The sequence below is a fragment of the Arvicanthis niloticus genome, chromosome 11 (genome assembly GCF_011762505.2).
Source record: "Arvicanthis niloticus isolate mArvNil1 chromosome 11, mArvNil1.pat.X, whole genome shotgun sequence".
Taxonomy (NCBI): Eukaryota; Metazoa; Chordata; class Mammalia; order Rodentia; family Muridae; genus Arvicanthis; species Arvicanthis niloticus.
In genome coordinates this window covers 70013372-70031366 of record NC_047668.1, presented here as the reverse complement: position 1 = coordinate 70031366, position 17995 = coordinate 70013372, and the positions used below count along the sequence as shown (strand labels likewise).

Sequence of the window (17995 nt, the reverse complement as noted above, 5' to 3'; positions counted from 1 at the left end):
ACCAATTACAACCTGCTAAATTAAAATGGGATTCCTCAAGTGTGTATGTATACTATATATATATATATATATATATATATATATATATATATATATATATATATATATATTAGCACTAAGTCAGGAAGTATGGAAGACTGGATGAAGAATGAACAAGTCATGGTCTTCAGGCATGGCATCCAAAAGCTTTTTTAATTATGAAAAGAGGGAACAGAGGAGCGTGGAGGAGTCCAGCAGATGTGCCTTCTGTCAGGCAATCAAAGTCAGCAGCATGCAGCAAGTGGAAACCATGAGCTGCCTGGTGGGACACGCAAGGGAAAAACCAATTCCATTTCTGGATATTCTGACCAAAGGGGCCCAGCCTGGATTTAATTGAGAAATGCACCAGATAAATCCAAATTGAAAACTACCCTAGAAAGCCAGGGGGCACTGAGGAGCTAGCTATTCCAAACTGAAAGAAACAATCGGAGGGTGTTTGTGCTCTGGATAAGGACTCTGTGGCTCTTGAGTGACATCTATGCAATGGATGGTGGCAACAGGCATGTGTGGATTCCCTGAAGCCAGTGGGTGCTGGGGAAGGACAGTGTACAGCCACTGCTCACACTGGGGTCAGTGGTGTAATCTGAACACGCGATGCTGAGTCCACGGGTCTGGGCAGGCCTGGAATTCTGCCTACCTCATCAGCATCCAGTGATGTTATAAAGCCGGCCAGGAGCCACACCAGATACAGTCGGGATCTGGGGAACCAATGGCTAGCGTCTCTCCCAGCCTCAAACACCCTGTTTCTTTGAGTTCCAGACTTGTTTTCCTCTGGGAGCAAGCCCTCCCCAGCTCTATGCTTTGGACTGGGGGTTGGATGGTTCTCAACACAGGCATGAAGCACACAACCTGGACGTGTAGCAGCCCATCCTCTGGCCACCGTGAAAGGTTCAAAGTTGATCCTGAGCCCCAGCGAGGGGGATGCAACTCTGAGGCCTGACTGAGCTCACACAAACTCTACAAACTGTTTCAGCGGCATCTCAGGCCTGCCCCTTTGCTCTGTAACTCCCAAAGGTCTCGAGGTCTTTTTGATTTCATCACAAAACAGCCTGTGAGCTGAGACAACTGGGTTTGTCCTTGCCACGGTGTCCTCACCACTGTAACAGGGTGCTGCTCACATCGGTGGGTTGTTCTGAGAATAAATGACAGTAGCCACACACCACGCTTTATACCATACCCACTGAGTGGATGCTCAATTAACTCTCAGCTGTCCAACTTTGGGGGTTGCAGTCCATGGATCCACACAGAGATAAGAGTGGCCCTCTGTATTGGGAGTGGCTTAACAGTGTGAGAATGGTAGAAGAGAAAGCTCCATGTTTTGCTATAAACCACTATTCTCTCAGGATTCCAAAATTTTCTGCATAGCCTAGCTACTCAATTCATATACAATTGGTTCCCATTCCATACTGGGTTGTTTATATAAAGATATAAAATGAATGAGCCACATCGCAGGTCCACCAAGTACCTGTTTCTCCCATCACAAGCCCAGACCTGAGCAGAAACACCTCTCAACTGTCTTTATTCTACTGCCATCCTGTGGCTGACCTGTGTTACTACAGCACCAAGACTTGGCTGCTGCTTGAAATCTGTGATCCTTGTCCCCAGTCGGGCTCCTCAGGGGGCAGCCAGCCCAAGGAGAAGGGTCCCACCAGTGGGACCAAGGCTGAGCATCACCAGTCTTGAATTGACTTCTGTTTGATGAACTTCAAGGACAGGTAGTACAGGAACAGGAAGCCGTAGCTGATGCCGATGACGATGAGGTAGATCGCATACAGTGGATGTGAGTTCAGGTCCATGGCACTGACCATCTGCAGACACAGACATTTGGTGAGTGCCCAAGGATGCTGTCCCCTCAGTAGCACTTGAATTTAGAACTCCCAGCCTTCGCTACGTACCGTGTCTCCGAGGATGGAGAAGGTGAAGTTGCCGATCTGTGTGGTGTAAAGGTATCCATTAAATTGAATCTGCATCAACCCTGAGAAGCACCACCGGAGGAACGAGAGCTTGGAGATCCATGCAGGCACTGAAGACAGCAAGAGCTATGTTATTCACATGGTCTCTGCTGCCCTGAGCAAGCCTCAGGGCAAGCCTTGGGCTGTGCCTGGAGAGAGGAGTCATGCTGGCTGTAGCCAGAAGACTTTTGGACCAAGGAGCAAAAGAGATGAGAAGTAGCAGCTGTGTCTGGGGACACTATGCTGGGAGGACCAAGGATGGGTGACTTACATGTTGGGTTGCTACTTATTCTGGACAGTCATTTCATTATATGCTTCATGTGCTCAGCTTCACAGGGTACTCAGACAGCATCACACTAGAGACCCTGACCCTGGGGAGCACTCTGCTGGGAGAGGAGGACCCTGACATGGGGAGCACTCTGATGGAAGAGGAGGAAGCGGCAAGTCCCACTCAGATGTCAACAGAGGCTGGCTGAGGAGAGGGTGTCAAAGCTGGAAAGTGGTGTATATAGAAAAACAGCCCCATGGGCTCCACAGTGAGAAGACAGAGGTACTGGAGGCTTCACAAGAGCTGGGAAGTCGGGGGCATCCGGAACTAGCAGCTCTGATAGGCTTTGAACAAGAGGGGACAGGAACCTGTCCCTCAGAAAGCTAGCTCTGCATAGGTGAACACTGCAAAAGCCACCAATTATGGCCAGACGATTATGGTGACTCTGGGTTCAATGATGAGGGCAGGTTTGGGTGACACCGAGGGAGTATTCAGGCCTGGCTCACTGGTGAATGTGGTGAGGGAGTCAGGTGACCTCTGGGTGTGCGTGATAGCTGCGAGGACGTGTTATCTGTCCCATAGTGCTCACTTAAGCAGTCACAGAGGCCTGCGCAAAGAGGGGGCTGAGCAAAGAGGGGGCAGGCCTCACCTATCCACAGGTTGTCCAAGTTTATCATGAAGCCAGCGGTGAGGTAGTAAGAGTTGTAGAGGGCGTTGCAGAAGAAGGAGGTCATGTGGAAAGTGGGCAGCATGGCGGAGGCAGCCAGGGCCATGGTCCTGCAGCAGAAGACCACCAACCACACAAGCATGAAGTGCAGAAGGAAGAGCTCAGGCACTGGCCGCAGGTTGGTCAGCCAGTAGATGGGCATTGCATAGATGATGACGTAGGCGCAGTGTTCCGGCAGTTCTCCCAGGACCTGCAAAGCACAGCCTTCACTGGGATGTGGAGCCAGCACCATTGTTTACTATTATCTGAAGTTGTTTTAAAGAGTAGCAAGGCCTAGGATGCCCTCAGTGAGGGGGTGGCAGGGAAGACCTCTGTCCCTGACCTCTCAGCAAGCTGCCACTGCAGGCACATTCCAAGCTGTGCTCCCTGGAGACGGCTGGTATACGCTCTGCTAATGCCCAGCCTGATGCCCCACCCTTCCTGCCCAGACCTCGTAGCTGTGTGGATTTGTGACTCATACCATCTCCTGAGTCTCCTCCCGGAAACACTTGCCTGGCCTGCTCAGGGAAGCTCGTACTGCTTGGTGTTGCCCGCTTCTAAAAGTACCATTTCTGCTGCACAGCCCTGGCCTTTCTGTGGATAGTTTAATGACTAGTAAGTCTCTGAAACTCTTCTAGAGACTGCATGGCTGACTGTTTCTGTAAAACTCTTTCTTTGCTGCAAAGTGTGCAGTGCCCTGCAGTGCTTGCTCCCAGCCCTGACCTTGGCAAAGAAATATGGACCAGCAGTGTACAACCCGTCTTCCAGTTCATAGTACAGCATCGATCTCTCCGAGTGACCTAGAGATGGGGGAGAAGGAAGTGAGTGGGTGAAGGTCATCTACAGTGTTACTCATGTTGCATCTCTTGTAATGTCATTGAAAGCAGGGACATGAAGCTGGGAGTCTTACTCAGTGGCAGAACACTTGCCCAGCCTTTACAAAGCTATGGGTTCAAACCCAGGCACCGCCAGAGAAAGTGGTTATACTTTCTGAATTTGTTTATATGCTGTGTAAATCACAGGCACAGGGACACCGTTGTACCCCAGGTATTTGGAGAGCTCCCCAGCACTGCAATAAGTCACTGACAAACACAAACTCTGCGTGGATGGAGAGTGCTAAGACACCATGATAGGCATGGTAATAATATCAATGCCGCGCACTAATATTAGTGTGCAAACTTTTAAAACAATCGCTGCACTCATTACACTATCATGATGAAATGGTCCCATAAAGCCATTGTCCCAAGGTGCGGGTGGAGGGGGGGGGAGGCAGTATGGAGGTTGGCCTCAGAGCAGCGCACGGGAAGGCCGTCCCACTGCCCCGCAGTCTGGTGAGGAGGGCAGGTGACACTCACATTTAGAGACGACATCCAGAATGACATTGAAAGGAATGAGCGCTCCTATCATGAACAGGAGGGCTGACATGTCCATGAAGGAGAGCTGCTTGGCATCATGTCCGTAGTAAAGAAACCCAATGATGAGGGACATCAGGCAAGCTTCTGCCCCATGGATGAGAAGGGTGGGCAGGTCCCGGAAATCATTGGAAATCTGACGACTGAAAGAAGGAAGGAAGGAAAGAAAGAAAGAAAGAAAGAAAGAAAGAAAGAAAGAAAGAAAGGTTATTTTTAAATTTTATTATTATTGTTTTGTTTTTTTTCGAGACTGGGTTTCTTTGTGTAGCCCTGGCTGTCCTGGAACTCACTCTGTAGACCAGGCTGGCCTCGAACTCAGAAATCCACCTGCCTCTGCCTCCCAAGTGCTGGGATTAAAGGCGTGTGCCACCACCTCTGGGCGAAAGAAATGTTAAAAAGAAACAACATATAAAACTCTATGACCTTATTACCTGAAGCCGTATCTTGTCTCTCGTACAATGCAATTCCCACGGAGCGTCTATGACAGCTCAGTGGGTGCTGACTGACTGTATGACCATTGTTTGGGGCTGTCTTTTTTGCTCTGGTTTTGAGTTGGGTTTGTAGCTCTGTAGCCCAGGGTGGCACTGAACTTGAGATCCTCTTGTCTCATCTCCTCCCCAGTACTGGCATTTCTGACTGGCACACACAGCAAATGACTTTTATCACCAGTGATGGTTTTACTTACAGAGAAAAGCCAAGTATGTCATAAAGATGTTGACCATGGTATGTCCCCTATTGGTAAAAGCCTCCATCCGGATAAGGTAATAAGGTGGCCATCCGGATAGACTGAACTAAATGAAGTGTAACCAAGCCAGAGTGCTCTGATCAGAGAGGAGGCAAAGTATGGCACTTAGGGTAAATAGCTGATTACTAAACTGTAGACCTGGTACCAGGTCTCGGTGTGTGTAGACCCCCAGAAAGCCCGAGTGCAGCATGTGGCTTTCACTGAGCATCTGCCCTTCCCAGGTCTGAGTGTCTTACATGACTGTTTCCATAATCATTGACACTAATGCAATTTTATTCTTGTTTAGAAAATAAGAGCATCGGGGGGATGCAGGAGGACTAGACTGGTCCTAGGATGTTGGTCCTAGGATGCTGGTCCTAGGATGCTGGTCCTAGGATGCTGGTCCTAGGATGCTGGTCCTAGGATGCTGGTTCTAGGATGCTGGTCCTAGGATGCTGGCTTTCAAACAGCTTCACCACTTGCTCCTTCACTTAGATTCCCCTCTGATGGGAATTCTTTTCTCTGATACTCAGAGGCATAGGAGGCGGGGACAGGGGTGGGGTTGGGGGGGGGGAGGATTTACCGGATCAGGGTGGAAAACTGCTGCATCATTCCGGGCAGCTCAGCTGCAGTTCCACAATCGGTGTCCTGTGTGAGGGTCTGGGTCTGGCTGTTGGGAACAGCATGTGGTCAGGGTGGGGGTGGGGGGCACCACTGGAGCTTCCCATCTGAGCGATGCTCGATGCTCCGGCTTCCCTCTGTACCTGACTGTATAGGTGCCTGTGCTGCACGCCTTTGCCTCAGCTTTCCACAGAAAGTCATCAAAACCTTGCACTTTTTCTAGGAACAAAGCTGCAAGTGACCGAGCCTTCTCCATGGTGGCCACCTCTTGTTCTTTGCTGCGCCTGTCGATGCTAGTCAAGTCCACTGTAAGCAGAAGATGCAGGGACATAGGCAACCTGGTCCCTGGAGTTCTCTCCACCCTCTGGGAAGGGACTGTGACGCAATGGTCAGAGCAGAAAGGCGGAGACCTGGTCCCTGGCCCTGCCTGATCTGACCACATATGCAGATGCTTTGGGAGGGCCTAGATCAGGAAGTGGCCAATAGCAGAGGCCCCAGTCCTACCCCACCCCACCCCACCTCTATCATTACAGAGACATTCCTAAAGTGGGCAGATGCCTTCAGGGCCAGATATGTCATTACAGGTAGACGCTGACTCTAATTTCAGAAATATATCTATATATGTCTGTTATTGTGAATTAATAATTTGGCCTCCCAAGTGGCCAGCGTGCTGGGGACCAGCCATGAACAGTGGCTTCCCCTGGGAGCCAGGTTGGCAACTGTCCTCTGCCTGTGCTAAGCTGTGCCCCAGGGAGGCTAGGGAACCCCACCCAGCTGGGGAACCAGGTTACTGAGGGAATCTGAGAAGACTCCCCCCTGCATGTGGCAGTCCCATCCTATAGCTGAGAATAGGCTCTGTCCTCCCTCCAATGCCCCCACAATGACAGAAAGCGCCAGGGCCAGCCACAACCAGAGCAGTGCTATCCCCTGAAGACTCCAGGACCATGCATGGCTGGACTGTCCTCTCCGTCACTTTCCCTCATCTGTATGCATTTCACAAGAGAAGATGTTTGGAGGGAGGGAGGGGCCTATAAACCACATAGGCTCCCTCTGTGCAGGCTAGAGCTCAAATGTTACATTTGGTGGGCACCCCGTGCCCCACATGAGCAGTTCCTGCACCCCATATTAGTGACAGCCACCTGCCTTGGGACTAGTAGACAAGGACCCTATCCCTACCTCCTCCAAAAGAAAACAGAAAAAAAAAAAAAAAAAACAAAACCTGTGTGTCTGGCATGGTCACTTAGTTTTGGCCAGCCCTCCAAGGCTCATTCAAACTTCCCCTGGGAGCCAGGTTGGCAACTGTCCTCTGCTCCCTTATCTGAGAACACTGGCCAGAGCGTGACACATGGAAGTCGGGATGGCAACCTGGGCATGAAAGATGACTTGTATGAGAGTGCATTGAGGGCATGAGTTCACAGGGCTGGGAAACGAGCCAGGAGCCTTTCCTCTTGGGAGAGCCAAGGATGCTGGGGTGACAGTGTGGGTGAATGACCAGAGTCAAGGCTGAGGGCCAGGCACAGCATTGGGAACGCTGGATCTGCTCCCACAGTTGTGTTAGAGCACAGTAAGGCAGGGCTGAGGTTCCTCAGCTCATCTGCAAAGATGGAGCTGACCTTGGCGTGACAGGAGACACCATGAGGGTTAGCACTTTGTCATCCTAGAAAACACCTGGGCTTTTCCTCAGCACTCTTCTCTTGATGGGTGTTTTATAGGCAGGTGTCCTGAAAAGGCCACTGTCCCCCATGAATGAAGTGGTTCATGGTGTTCTTTATGAAAGATTGAGTACCTGGGACCCCAAAGAAAGCTAAGTCAGTGACCTATGGAGCAGACTCATTGGCCCTGTCCTGGGCCCCTCTACCTGTGCTCTTTGGAGCACAAAGGTGTGTGTGTGTGTGTGTGTGTGTGTGTGTGTGTGTGTGTGTGTGTACATACACATATATAAAATTTCCCAAAGTCTGCATAAAGACCACAAGTGTCCAGATGGATCCAAGCCTTCTTGGATTATGTCCCCGTCCCACCCATCTGCAAACTTCTACCCCTTCCTGTCCTGTTCTGGACAAAGGGGCAATTTGTCAGAAGACTGCAGCACTCATGCCTTGCATTTGACCCTGGCAAACTGACCGGTTTCCCATGTTGCACACTACCACTCCGTCCTGGCTCCTCCTCGTCTGGGGGCATGCATAACAGTGTCTTCCCTAGATCTTTCCAGTGAATATTGTGTGCTTGTTTTGCTTTCTTTTGCTTGGAGGGGGTGTCAGCAAATGACTGCACGCCAGGTTCTAGGCCACTGCCCTTCTGCCCTTCCTCACTCACCGTAGAAATCGGCAGGGTTGCTATAGCGAGGACAAGGGTGGCCAATTGATGTGAAGTACTGCACCATGTGCTGCGCCGCCCCCAGGTAGATAGGGGTGCCAGATGTCATCAGAAGGACCAGGTCAAAGAGCCTGAAGATGTCAGATCGAGGCTGGTGGAGGGAGATGAGCACTAGCCGGTTGCCTTTGGCCAGGCGGGACAAGGTTCTCACCAGATTGTGTGCTGTGAAGCTGTCGAGGCCGGAGGTGGGTTCATCCAGGATCAGGATTCCTGGGGATATCGCACAGGGAACCCGATGACAACTCCACGGGGCAGGTTGTGGGCTCAAGTCCTTGCCCCTCAGGTTCCCAGGCCTCACCTGGGTTCCACAGGAGCTGCACCCCAATGCTCACTCGTCGGCGTTCACCCCCGGACACCCCACGTACGTATGTGTTGCCCACGCGGGTGTTGGCACACTGCCGCAGCCGCAGCTCCGCAATCACGTCTTCCACCTGAGGACAGGCTGGGCGTTATGAGCGTCCAAACTCCTTCACTTAATGCAAAGGAAGGCACTTTATTTTCCTGCAGCTTTGTTTGGAGCCCCCGGCCCCGCCCCCACGTCCCCAGATTCTGAGCAGATTCGCCCTGCAGAGCACACACTGTGGACTGGGAATCAGACCAGATACTTGGCTCCCCACTCACATGAAGCACCAGAAAAATCTTACACAAATAAACACACACTTAACACCCACTTGACAAGATGGGGGCGGGGAGAGGGAACCCCTGAGGCTAAGTACATTGGCACCTCAGCTGGGTTGGTTAAACTATCCAACTGGACTGGGTCTTCTGGCAAATCAGGGAAGTCTCAGACACCAGGGATATCAACCAGCCAACTGGTTACCCTTTTGTCTCGCTGGGCCTGAGAGAAGGTCCTGGGCAGGCGCATCTGGGCAATGAAAGTCAGAGTCTCTCTGACGGTCAGGTTGGGGAGCAGTTGGTCCTGCTGACGCACATGTGCCACACACTTCCTTATCAGCTGAGGCGTGCTGAGTTGCCCGTTTATCCAGATTTGTCCTGATTTCATCTTGCCACCATGGTCTCTGCCTGTGATCACGTCGAGCAGCGAGGCTCTCCCGCAGCCTGCAAATCCAAAGATATTCCTGAGGGCAGAGTTTCTGCAGGGCTTGCCCACCAACTGCTTCCCCCCCTCCCCGGCTCACTCTTGAAGCATCAGAGCTGCGCTTCAGAAGCAACCAAGCTCAAGGGAAGCCAACACTGTTCTTAGGTTTGGGTGGGACAGCCCAGCAGGTGCACGTTCAGGCTTTTTTTTTCCCCACATCCAACTTGAGTGGGTGGGGGCAGGCTGACAAAGAGGTTTCAGATAGGCTGGAGTCCGACTGCTACAAGCCTGCTGCTGTACCTGGTACTAACCAATGGCTTTCTCCCAAGTTGGGGCGAATTTCACTACAAAGTATAGCTATTTGTTGGTTGAAAAAAACCTTGGCAGCATCTCATCATGGTTTGGCTCCGAAATGGCTTTGTGGGAATGACTAATTTGGAGCATTCATAGACTGTCTTTGAAGAATTCAAAACTACAACCTACCCATTCTGGTGGTGCTAGCCTTTAATCCCAAGAGGGGAACCTTTGAGTTCAAGAGGGGAACTACAGAGTGAGTTCCAGGATGGCCAGGACTACACAGAGAAACTCTGTCTCAAAAACAAACAAACAACCCCCCTAAAAAACAAAAAGCAAAAACAAAAACAAACTACTACAACCTAGTTTGAGAAAGATAATCAGCAAGCAATGCATAGGGGCCCGTATCTGTACCCTTCTCTCATTTTTAAAAGCAGTGTTGTTTTCCTCTGCCTTACAAAGAAACATTATGATGGGTTAATGCCTATTAATTCGGAGAAGTGAGCATTGGATCTAGGTTCCAAAAGCATTCGATGGGGCTTTTACCCTGTATATAATTTTGTTATTATTTTGTGAAATGGTCTTACTATGTAGCCCCGGCTGTCCTGAAACTCACTATATAGACCCGGGTTGGCTCAAATACAACTGAGATTGCTGTGTCTCCTGCCTCTGCCTCCCAAGTGCTGGGATTAAGTGCACCACCATACCTGGCTCTCCTATAACTATTTTAACTGTGGGTGTGAACCGGCCTCAAGCTTGGAGAACACCCTCTAAGCTGGAGACAAAGTCTGTTTGGGTCTCCAGGGCAAGGTTTTGGTTCCCCACTGTGTAGGGTTTGTGGGATTAGTAGCTTTGTAGGCAAATGCCTGTAGACAGTATGTGACAATTCCTCCTTTCCATATGTCACATGCTGCCTGCAGTATCCACAAACCCAAGGACCTTCATATATAATCCCCTTGCTTAGTATCCAGAGCTGTGAAGAGCAGGCAGCTTGTTGGCTGCCTGCTGAGCATGCCCCATTCAGGAGAGAGAGAGAGAGAGAGAGAGAGAGAGAGAGAGAGAGAGAGAGAGAGAGAGAGACCTCAGCCCTGCTCCCTGTTCAGCCTCAGACTCTGTGAGCACAAAAGACTGCCAGCATTCACAGGTACCAGGGATCCTGTCAGAGGGCAGGAAGATCACATTCCCTAAGCAAAACTGTGGCAAAAGAACGGAGGCAGACTTTCTAGCAAAGAGTGCCTGGTGCATTTGGGCAAATGCTCTTTGCAGAGCCATGGCACTCAAGAGCCTTGTAATTTGCCGTCTCCTCAACAGGAACTTTATTAACTGCGAACGAAATCCTTTTGTATGGCTGATTCTACAGAACAAGCTAAATGCTTGGAGCTAATATTTTAGAATAATTTTTAAAATTATTATAATGGCTAGCATGCATATTCATATTCTCCCTGTGTGATAGTATTTAAAGTAATTAACATCGTGTCTAATGACTATATCTTTCTAAGAAAGCTTCAACAATTTCAGTCAAGTAATCTTGAAGCCAAGCAAAGCTGAACCTGAACCTGAACGTTATTCAGTGTAAATCCTGCTCAGCCTCTTGGAACTTCACTCTCCTAATTAAAACTCGGGGCTGCTGCTGGCGAGGGGGCCGTATGAATATGCATTCAACATCAAGACTGAGTAATGGCTCCTATGTCTCCCAGATGCCCCAAAAGACAGATCCAACAAGAAAAGCTATCAGACACTATAAGTCCAAATACCCTTTGCTTGTTTAGATCAGCATCAGCATCAGGGTCAGGGTCAGGGTCAGGGTCAGGGGCTGAATGAGTATGCATGTTGTTTCAGTTACAAAGTGCATTTACATATTGTAGCGCATTTGATCTTTGGTTAGACAGCAAACAACTCTATCAGAAGAGTGTAAAAGTTTGGAACAGATGTTCAAAGTGTTGAGCAATTTTTCCTTCTGGAAATGATTAATTAAAAGGGATAAAGTACGCTCTCTAATCCCGTGTAGAGGAATCCCAGGAAAAATCAAATGCAAGTGTAAGATCTGGTGCTGGACAAACTCCTGTCTTTGGGAGACTCACTTAACTTTTTTGGAGTTAGTGTTCTCACCTGTTAAATGTGTGTGTGTGTGTGTGTGTGTGTGTGTGTGTGAGCGCACGCACATGTTCTTACAAAGAACACTCTAGAAATATGGAGGACTAGATGGTTTTAAAATCTTTTTCCTAAAGCACTTCCGGACAGGAAGCGTATGAGGCAGAATTCAATATGAGACACAAACGGTGCCCCAGGCCCTCTCATCTATCTGCGAGATTCTGTGATTTCAGAGTTGACCGTGAAAGTGACTGCCTGAGAGAGGCACTTCAAGGATCCTCCCTCTTTGTAGGCGGTTGAAAGTTATGCTGACTCTGGAGGGGGCAGTGGTAGCTCAGAGCTGCCGAGTCATGGTCTGACCATGACCAGACTCTGGCTGTGCAGGAACAACCTGAGCAGGCACCTGTGGTTGGGGAGGTCTCTGAAAAGAACACCATGTTCTAAAGCTGCTTGTGTATTGTCTTAGTCCAGTGTGGACTGCAGGCAAACACTATGGCCGAAGCTGCAGATGGACTAGCATCTCACTCAGGGGCACACCACCAGCAGCATCCGGGAGTTGGGGGAGTGTGGGAGAAGACATTTGAACCCAGGTCTGTCTGACTCAGAACCTGTGTTCTCAGCCACTTTGCCATGTTACTTTGTTAGTCCAGAGTTCTGCACACAGTGTCCATGACTGAAGGGTCTTTTGAATCATGCAGAGAAAAAAAACATTGTCCCCCAACATCCTCTGTTGGTACCTGAGCTTCCTATGACGGCCAGCATCTGTCCACTCCTCACTTTGAAGTTCAGATTTCGGATGCCCAGATCACAGGAGTCTTGGTTGTTGTGAGACCTCCAAGGTATCTTGAACTGAGCCAGTTGCTCAAACCAGGGCACCTGAGAGGTAAGGTCCACCTGTAGGGAGAGGTTAGTGAGTCCTTGGAAAGCCAAACCACTCAGAGGGCTTCAGCAGCTTCTGCTGTGTTTTGTGTAACTCCTCACATGGCAGTGAGATTCCCACCGTCCTGTTCAAGTCTAGAGCTGTGGGGGTGGGTGACCAGAAAGCATGCGAAATATCAGAAAAACAGCAAGTGTTTGCCAGCTGCAAGTCACAGTAATCACTTTATATCATTGTCCCATCTACTGTTCACCGCAAACATATGGTGTGGGTACTGTTGTCTGTTTTACTGACCAGTTCAAAGCAATGAAAGAATTTACCAAGCCCATACAGTTTACAGTACACGGCAGGGCAGAGAGAGGTTACTTCGTGGATCATTCCTTTCTTTAGACTCACGAGCACAAGAGGACTAGCTTGAGACTCTGAAGCTCACCATGCCACTTGGGCAGCATGTGGTCTACCCCTGGGGAGGTGGGGGATCGGGAATCATTGAAATCTGACAAAGGTATTCCGGAGACCCTCCATGGTTGCCTTTACATTCTGGTTGTTTTATCAGCAATATCACAACATATTTTATAAAAATAGACCAGAGGTAGGTACTTGGATAGATAGATAGACAGACAGATAGATAGATAGATAGATAGATAGATAGATAGATAGATAGATGGATGGATGGATGTTAGATAGATGATTGATACATGGATGGATAGATGTTAGATAGATAGATAGATGATAGGTATATGATAAGTAGATAAATAGATGATGATAGATCTACGTGGATGAAATCTCAATAAACTGTCATTTACTTAAGAGCATGCTGTTAATTTTCTAGTTTTGATAATTACTATGTAGTTGGCAAGATGTTGACTTCAAGGGAAGCCAGACAAAGAGTGTCTCCACAAATACTGTGTTTTGCTGTATGTGTTTTCTACAGATATGTACATGCACTCGTGTGCGTGGAGCCTGGGGGAAATGGCATTGTCTTTAAACTCAATTGTTTTCTACTTTACTTTTGAGACCTGGTGTCTTGCTGAACCCAGAACTCACAGATTCAGCCAGCTGAATGATATGTAAGGACCCTCCTGACTGTAGGACCACGGACATGTGCCACCCAGACCAGACTGCCTTCTGTGGGTTCTGAAAATCTGAGTTCAGGCACTTCACTGAGTGGACCATCTCCCTGGCCCCTTTGATATCTGTCATCGAATATAGATACATAATATGTTTATATATCTATATCATATGTTTGTATATACACATATTTTATGTATATGGTAAACACATAATGTTACAAACATAAAGATATGTGTGTATGAATGTATGTATGAATGATTGATAGATAGATAGATAGATAGATAGATAGATAGATAGATAGATATTTAAAATTCTAAGTTATGAGTTCCAGAGACATTCCCCCAGGCCTTCACAGTGAACATTAACATCATCCTCACAAAGGGTTCTACCCTTTTCCAAACCTCTAGCTGCAGGTGAGGCCTGCACCTAGGATAGACTGAACTTCGTCCTTGGAGTTAGAGAACCTGCAGGGTGGGCTCACCCTTCCTTCCCCTGAACATTCCTCACTCTTCTCCCCTGAACCCAGGCATGTGGCCCTACCTGGTAGGTGAGATCTCTGACCTCCAGAGTGTTGGACTGGCCACTGTAGGTGAAGTACAGGCTGTTGTCACTTTCAGAGGAGAACAAGCTGTCCTGTAGGCCCTGCAGGGAGACATGACAGATGAGGGGCGTAGAAGCAGACAGGAGAGTGCCAGACAGGCATGGGTAGCTGTTGGCATTGTGGTCAAGATCCCACACTGTCAGCAAGTGTACAGCACGGCTCTGAGAAAAACATGACCATTGATGGGGGTGGCCTGGGCTTCTCCAGGACAGCTCCAGCCTCAGAGACCCACAGCCTCAGGCTGGCGCCTGGATCTAAGTGGCTTAAGATGGATGACCCTCCAGATTCCAGTGGGGAGATCTAAGCCGGGAGCCAGGAAGCCCTTGACTTTCGCTTTCTGAATCTGGCAGGACATTACCTAATGTCAAATAGATACAGCATGAGAAAGAGACAGACAACAGCAAGTTGGCTCTGGGTATCTGTGAAGATATTTCCGCCAGGGAAGTTTTATCGTATGTTGATAAGAAATTTTGTGCCTCAAAGCCCTTGAAAATCCTTCGGGGAAATTTCAGAGGAAGCCTTGCTGTCACCATCATCATTGCTATCGTCACTACCATCATCCCCAAATGACTATAATGCTGTCGTTATTGTTCAGGTGGTGGTATATTTGTGTTTCCAGTGTGACCATTTGATACATGTAGTCACGTATGAAGGCCAAATGCAGCAAGCACCTTCCCTGTTTCTCATTTCTTTGTGTTGGAAACCATCACATTCTTCTTTTCTGGTCTTTTGTTTTAAAAGTAAACATTTTATTTTGTGTGTATGACTGTTTGCCTGCATGCATGTATGTGCACCAGACACATACCTGGTACCCTCAGAGGTCAAAAGAGGTCACTGGGTCCTCTGGACCTAGAGTTGTGGGTGGTTGTGAGCCATCTGTGTGTGATGAGAATGGGGCCCAGGTATTTTCAGGTGCTCTTAATGTTTGAGCATCTCTCCAGCCCCATTCTCTGATCTTTATTTAAAAAAAAAAAAAAAAGCATTGGTATAAACTATGCTCACCCCACTGTGCTTCAGAACACTAGACTTTATGTCTCCTATCTCATTTTGATGCCCAGGATATCAGAATATGACTGTCCACCATCCCCTCCCCTGTAATATAATTCATCTCTCTGAAGTAGTATATTGGAGATATGGTGTGTGTGTGTGTGTGTGTGTGTGTGTGTGTGTGTGTGTGTGTTGGGGAATCAAATCCATTGCATCGAATATGCTAGGCCAATCACAGTACTGACAGAACCTTAACATCACATCCAGGGTCCCTGGAGTTTCTTGTTTTCAAATCTTTTATCTTTAGGAGAGATCTTAGTTACTTGCTAACTTTAGGAGAGATGGGAATTTGTTCCTAGACTCTTGTACTGATACAAAGTTTCCGTTGGCTTCAGGGGTGGAGGGGCCCCTGAGGGAGGAGCTCTCAGGTTACTGCTATTGTGACTAGAGAGGTGTGAAGCCCTGGGGGTTTAAGTGCCCAGCTCAGCCACTCTGACTCATCCATACCCACTGACTCCGCCCATCATGGGTTTCCAGGCACCTCATAGACAGCTTCTGAAAGGAAAAAGAAAAGAAAAGAAAAAAAAAAAGAAAGGAAAGAAAAAAATCCTGGCTGGCTGGTGGATGACTTCTGTTCCATTTTAAAATATTTTCCTTGGCATCCAGGAAGGATTTGTTAGACTCTTCCTGAGGTTTTGACAAATCCTCTCTATTTTTCAAATCCTTAAATATCTATTCGGCTGACACTTTAATCAGCATGACTGTCAGAACATCATTTGAATTTGTGACAGGTGACACCCTAAAAAAGTGAAAGCGGGTTTATTTGTAGGTAACCAGCATGGCTCCTGCTGGGCTACAGTGTAACATCTCCTTGTATTAACTTCTGGTTACATTCCTGAGTCAGAAGCACAGACACCCTGGGAGAATCCAGAGGGCACAAAATGGGAAAAACGTACAGAAAACGGTGGCTGACCGGGACAAAAATGGTAAGTCTCCCGCCCAAGGCACATGCCTGGCCCTCTGTTGACCCCTGCAGACATGATCTCACCTGCCTCTGCTAAGGGCCCAGGCTTTCCTATCTCTGTTCCTGTCCATGGTGTGAGGAGGCTGTGGACCATGGGCCCTGCCGCTCTGGTATTCAATGCCAGAATTCCCTGTGTAGATATCCCTGATCTCCTCCCTCCTCCTAGGCCATCTTCCTGAGTATGGGCGGTGCCAGTCTCTGGAGAAGGCCTAACTAGAATGTGAGTAGAAAGAATGTGTGGTCACCATCTGAGTTCTTTGTAGAGTGAGATGCTGAGTGGGCAGAGAAGGGGATGAAAGGCTGGAAGCCAGCTCCTCAAGAAACACTCAGTTTTCTTAATTTGCACACAGAGATGAGAGGTTGGAAACCACTGGACAGTTTTTAGCTTGACTGACAGCTTTTAAGTATGAAGGCACAGGGCATGTCAGTATCATTGGTTGTTTTCCCCAAGAACCACAGTTGTCAGTTGTGGGCTATCACAGGGAATGCACAACAGTGGGACCTCCCAGGAGGAACTTGTACATGGCAGGACCTAGGCACACTTTTGAATATAGAATTCTGACAGCTCAGTGCCTCTTTAGTTGTGGTGATTATCTGAAGGGAAAAAGATCCTACCCGTGCCCCAAAGCTACCACTGATTTTATATTCTATTCAGGAAGTGAGCATCAGAGTTCCAAGGGACAGACGCAGTAGGCGTTATTTCCCCACAGATGTCTGCCTCGTGGGGAATTCTGACAGCAGAGTTGGCTGCTGCTGTGGTAGTAGGATTGGTCAATCCCAGGCAACCCTGTCTCGCCTAGAATAGGGGACTATGGCTTCCCTGTTGGATGTAGCCGTTCTGTTCTGGTCTTTCTTTCCAGAAAAGTGAGTGGGGTATAGAAGCTGGGATGGAGTTCTCTGCTCAGTCTTCTAATAGTGCTCTTCTGCACCAAAGCCTGCCTATAACACCAGTCAAAGGCCATTTATCAAGCAAACATTTCTCTGGTTAGATGAGGAAGGAAGTCTAGGAGCTCTACTTCCTGGCCACCCGGCTGCTCTACGTTCACTCCATCTCTCTCCCAGATCATAAGATTGCAAGCATACAATTCTTTTTTTTTTTTTTTTTTTTTTTTTTTTTGGTTTTTTCTTTTTGGTTTTTCGAGACAGGGTTTCTCTGACCTGGAACTCACTCAGTAGACCAGGCTGGCCTCGAACTCAGAAATCCGCCTGCCTCTGCCTCCCAAGTGCTGGGATTAAAGGCGTGCGCCACCACCGCCCGGCGCAAGCATATAATTCTGTCGCTCCCAAACAAGCGATCAGTTGTCACCTCACCGCTGTCTCTTGACTACCACTGTGGTTCTTGGTCTGACGGTCACGGTCACATGGGCCAATGCTCTGTGATGGAATGTCATTTGGAAAACATCGATTCCAGTCATTCACAGGAGCATGTTGCCGGGTGGGAAGTGACCTCAGAGGCCTCCTGGCTGCTGAACCTGTCCCCTCAGCCTGCCAAAACTGAGGAGATAGGGCCCTGCTGCCCCATTCCCATTCTGCCTGAAGTCCAGGTGGTGAATTAGGACCAATCCTGTGGTAAGAAAGAAAGGTCAGTTTCACCCTGCTCCACCCCGGGACTAGGTGGTTAAGCTTACTCACGGAAGCATCCTGAAGCACCGTCCCGCTCCACAGCTGGGCCTCCTCGTTGGTCTCAGCCATGACCTGTGGTGTTTGTGCCCTTTGTGTGGCTCCTGAGGCCTTCTCTGTGGCTGGGCTCTCTGTGTCTTTGCTCCTTAGAGCTGGGACACTTGAGCCCTCCTCTGTGCCAGCCTCTCTCCCAGCATTCCTCTCTGGCAAGCCCTCCTATAAACACACGGTGTGTGTTCTGCCTATTGTCGAGATAAGGACACTCTGGCTAAAGGTACATCAGATAATGGTCA

The 17995-nt window shown here is 48.7% G+C and overlaps 1 protein-coding gene across 1 annotated transcript; it reads right to left on the bottom strand.

Moving 5' to 3' along the window:
- Positions 1–173: 173 nt before the first annotated feature.
- On the bottom strand, positions 174–17916 carry Abcg8 (ATP binding cassette subfamily G member 8). The gene is made up of 13 exons (XM_034514408.2): positions 17715–17916; positions 14011–14112; positions 12257–12413; positions 8916–9154; positions 8394–8526; positions 8036–8305; positions 5866–6028; positions 5685–5771; positions 4321–4520; positions 3689–3765; positions 2909–3176; positions 1935–2062; positions 174–1847 (listed from the first exon to the last, which is right to left on the bottom strand). The coding sequence occupies exons 1-13, from the start codon at positions 17772–17774 to the stop codon at positions 1710–1712; spliced, it is 2022 nt and encodes a 673-aa protein (XP_034370299.1). The 5' UTR covers positions 17775–17916; the 3' UTR covers positions 174–1709.
- Between the last annotated feature and the right edge of the window lie 79 nt (positions 17917–17995).

What these genes read in the sequence shown, in the direction of transcription:
- Abcg8 (XM_034514408.2), bottom strand. Translation starts at nt 17,774, where the DNA reads ATGGCTGAGACCAACGAGGAGGCCCAGCTGTGGAGCGGGACGGTGCTT. An exon ending in AGGCCCAGCGAGACAAAAGG is followed by an intron (nt 8,527 to 8,915) that starts GTAACCAGTTGG and finishes GCCTGTCCTCAG; the next exon opens with GTGGAAGACGTGATTGCGGA. An exon ending in CTTGGACAACCTGTGGATAG is followed by an intron (nt 2,063 to 2,908) that starts GTGAGGCCTGCC and finishes TGCTGTCTTCAG; the next exon opens with TGCCTGCATGGATCTCCAAG.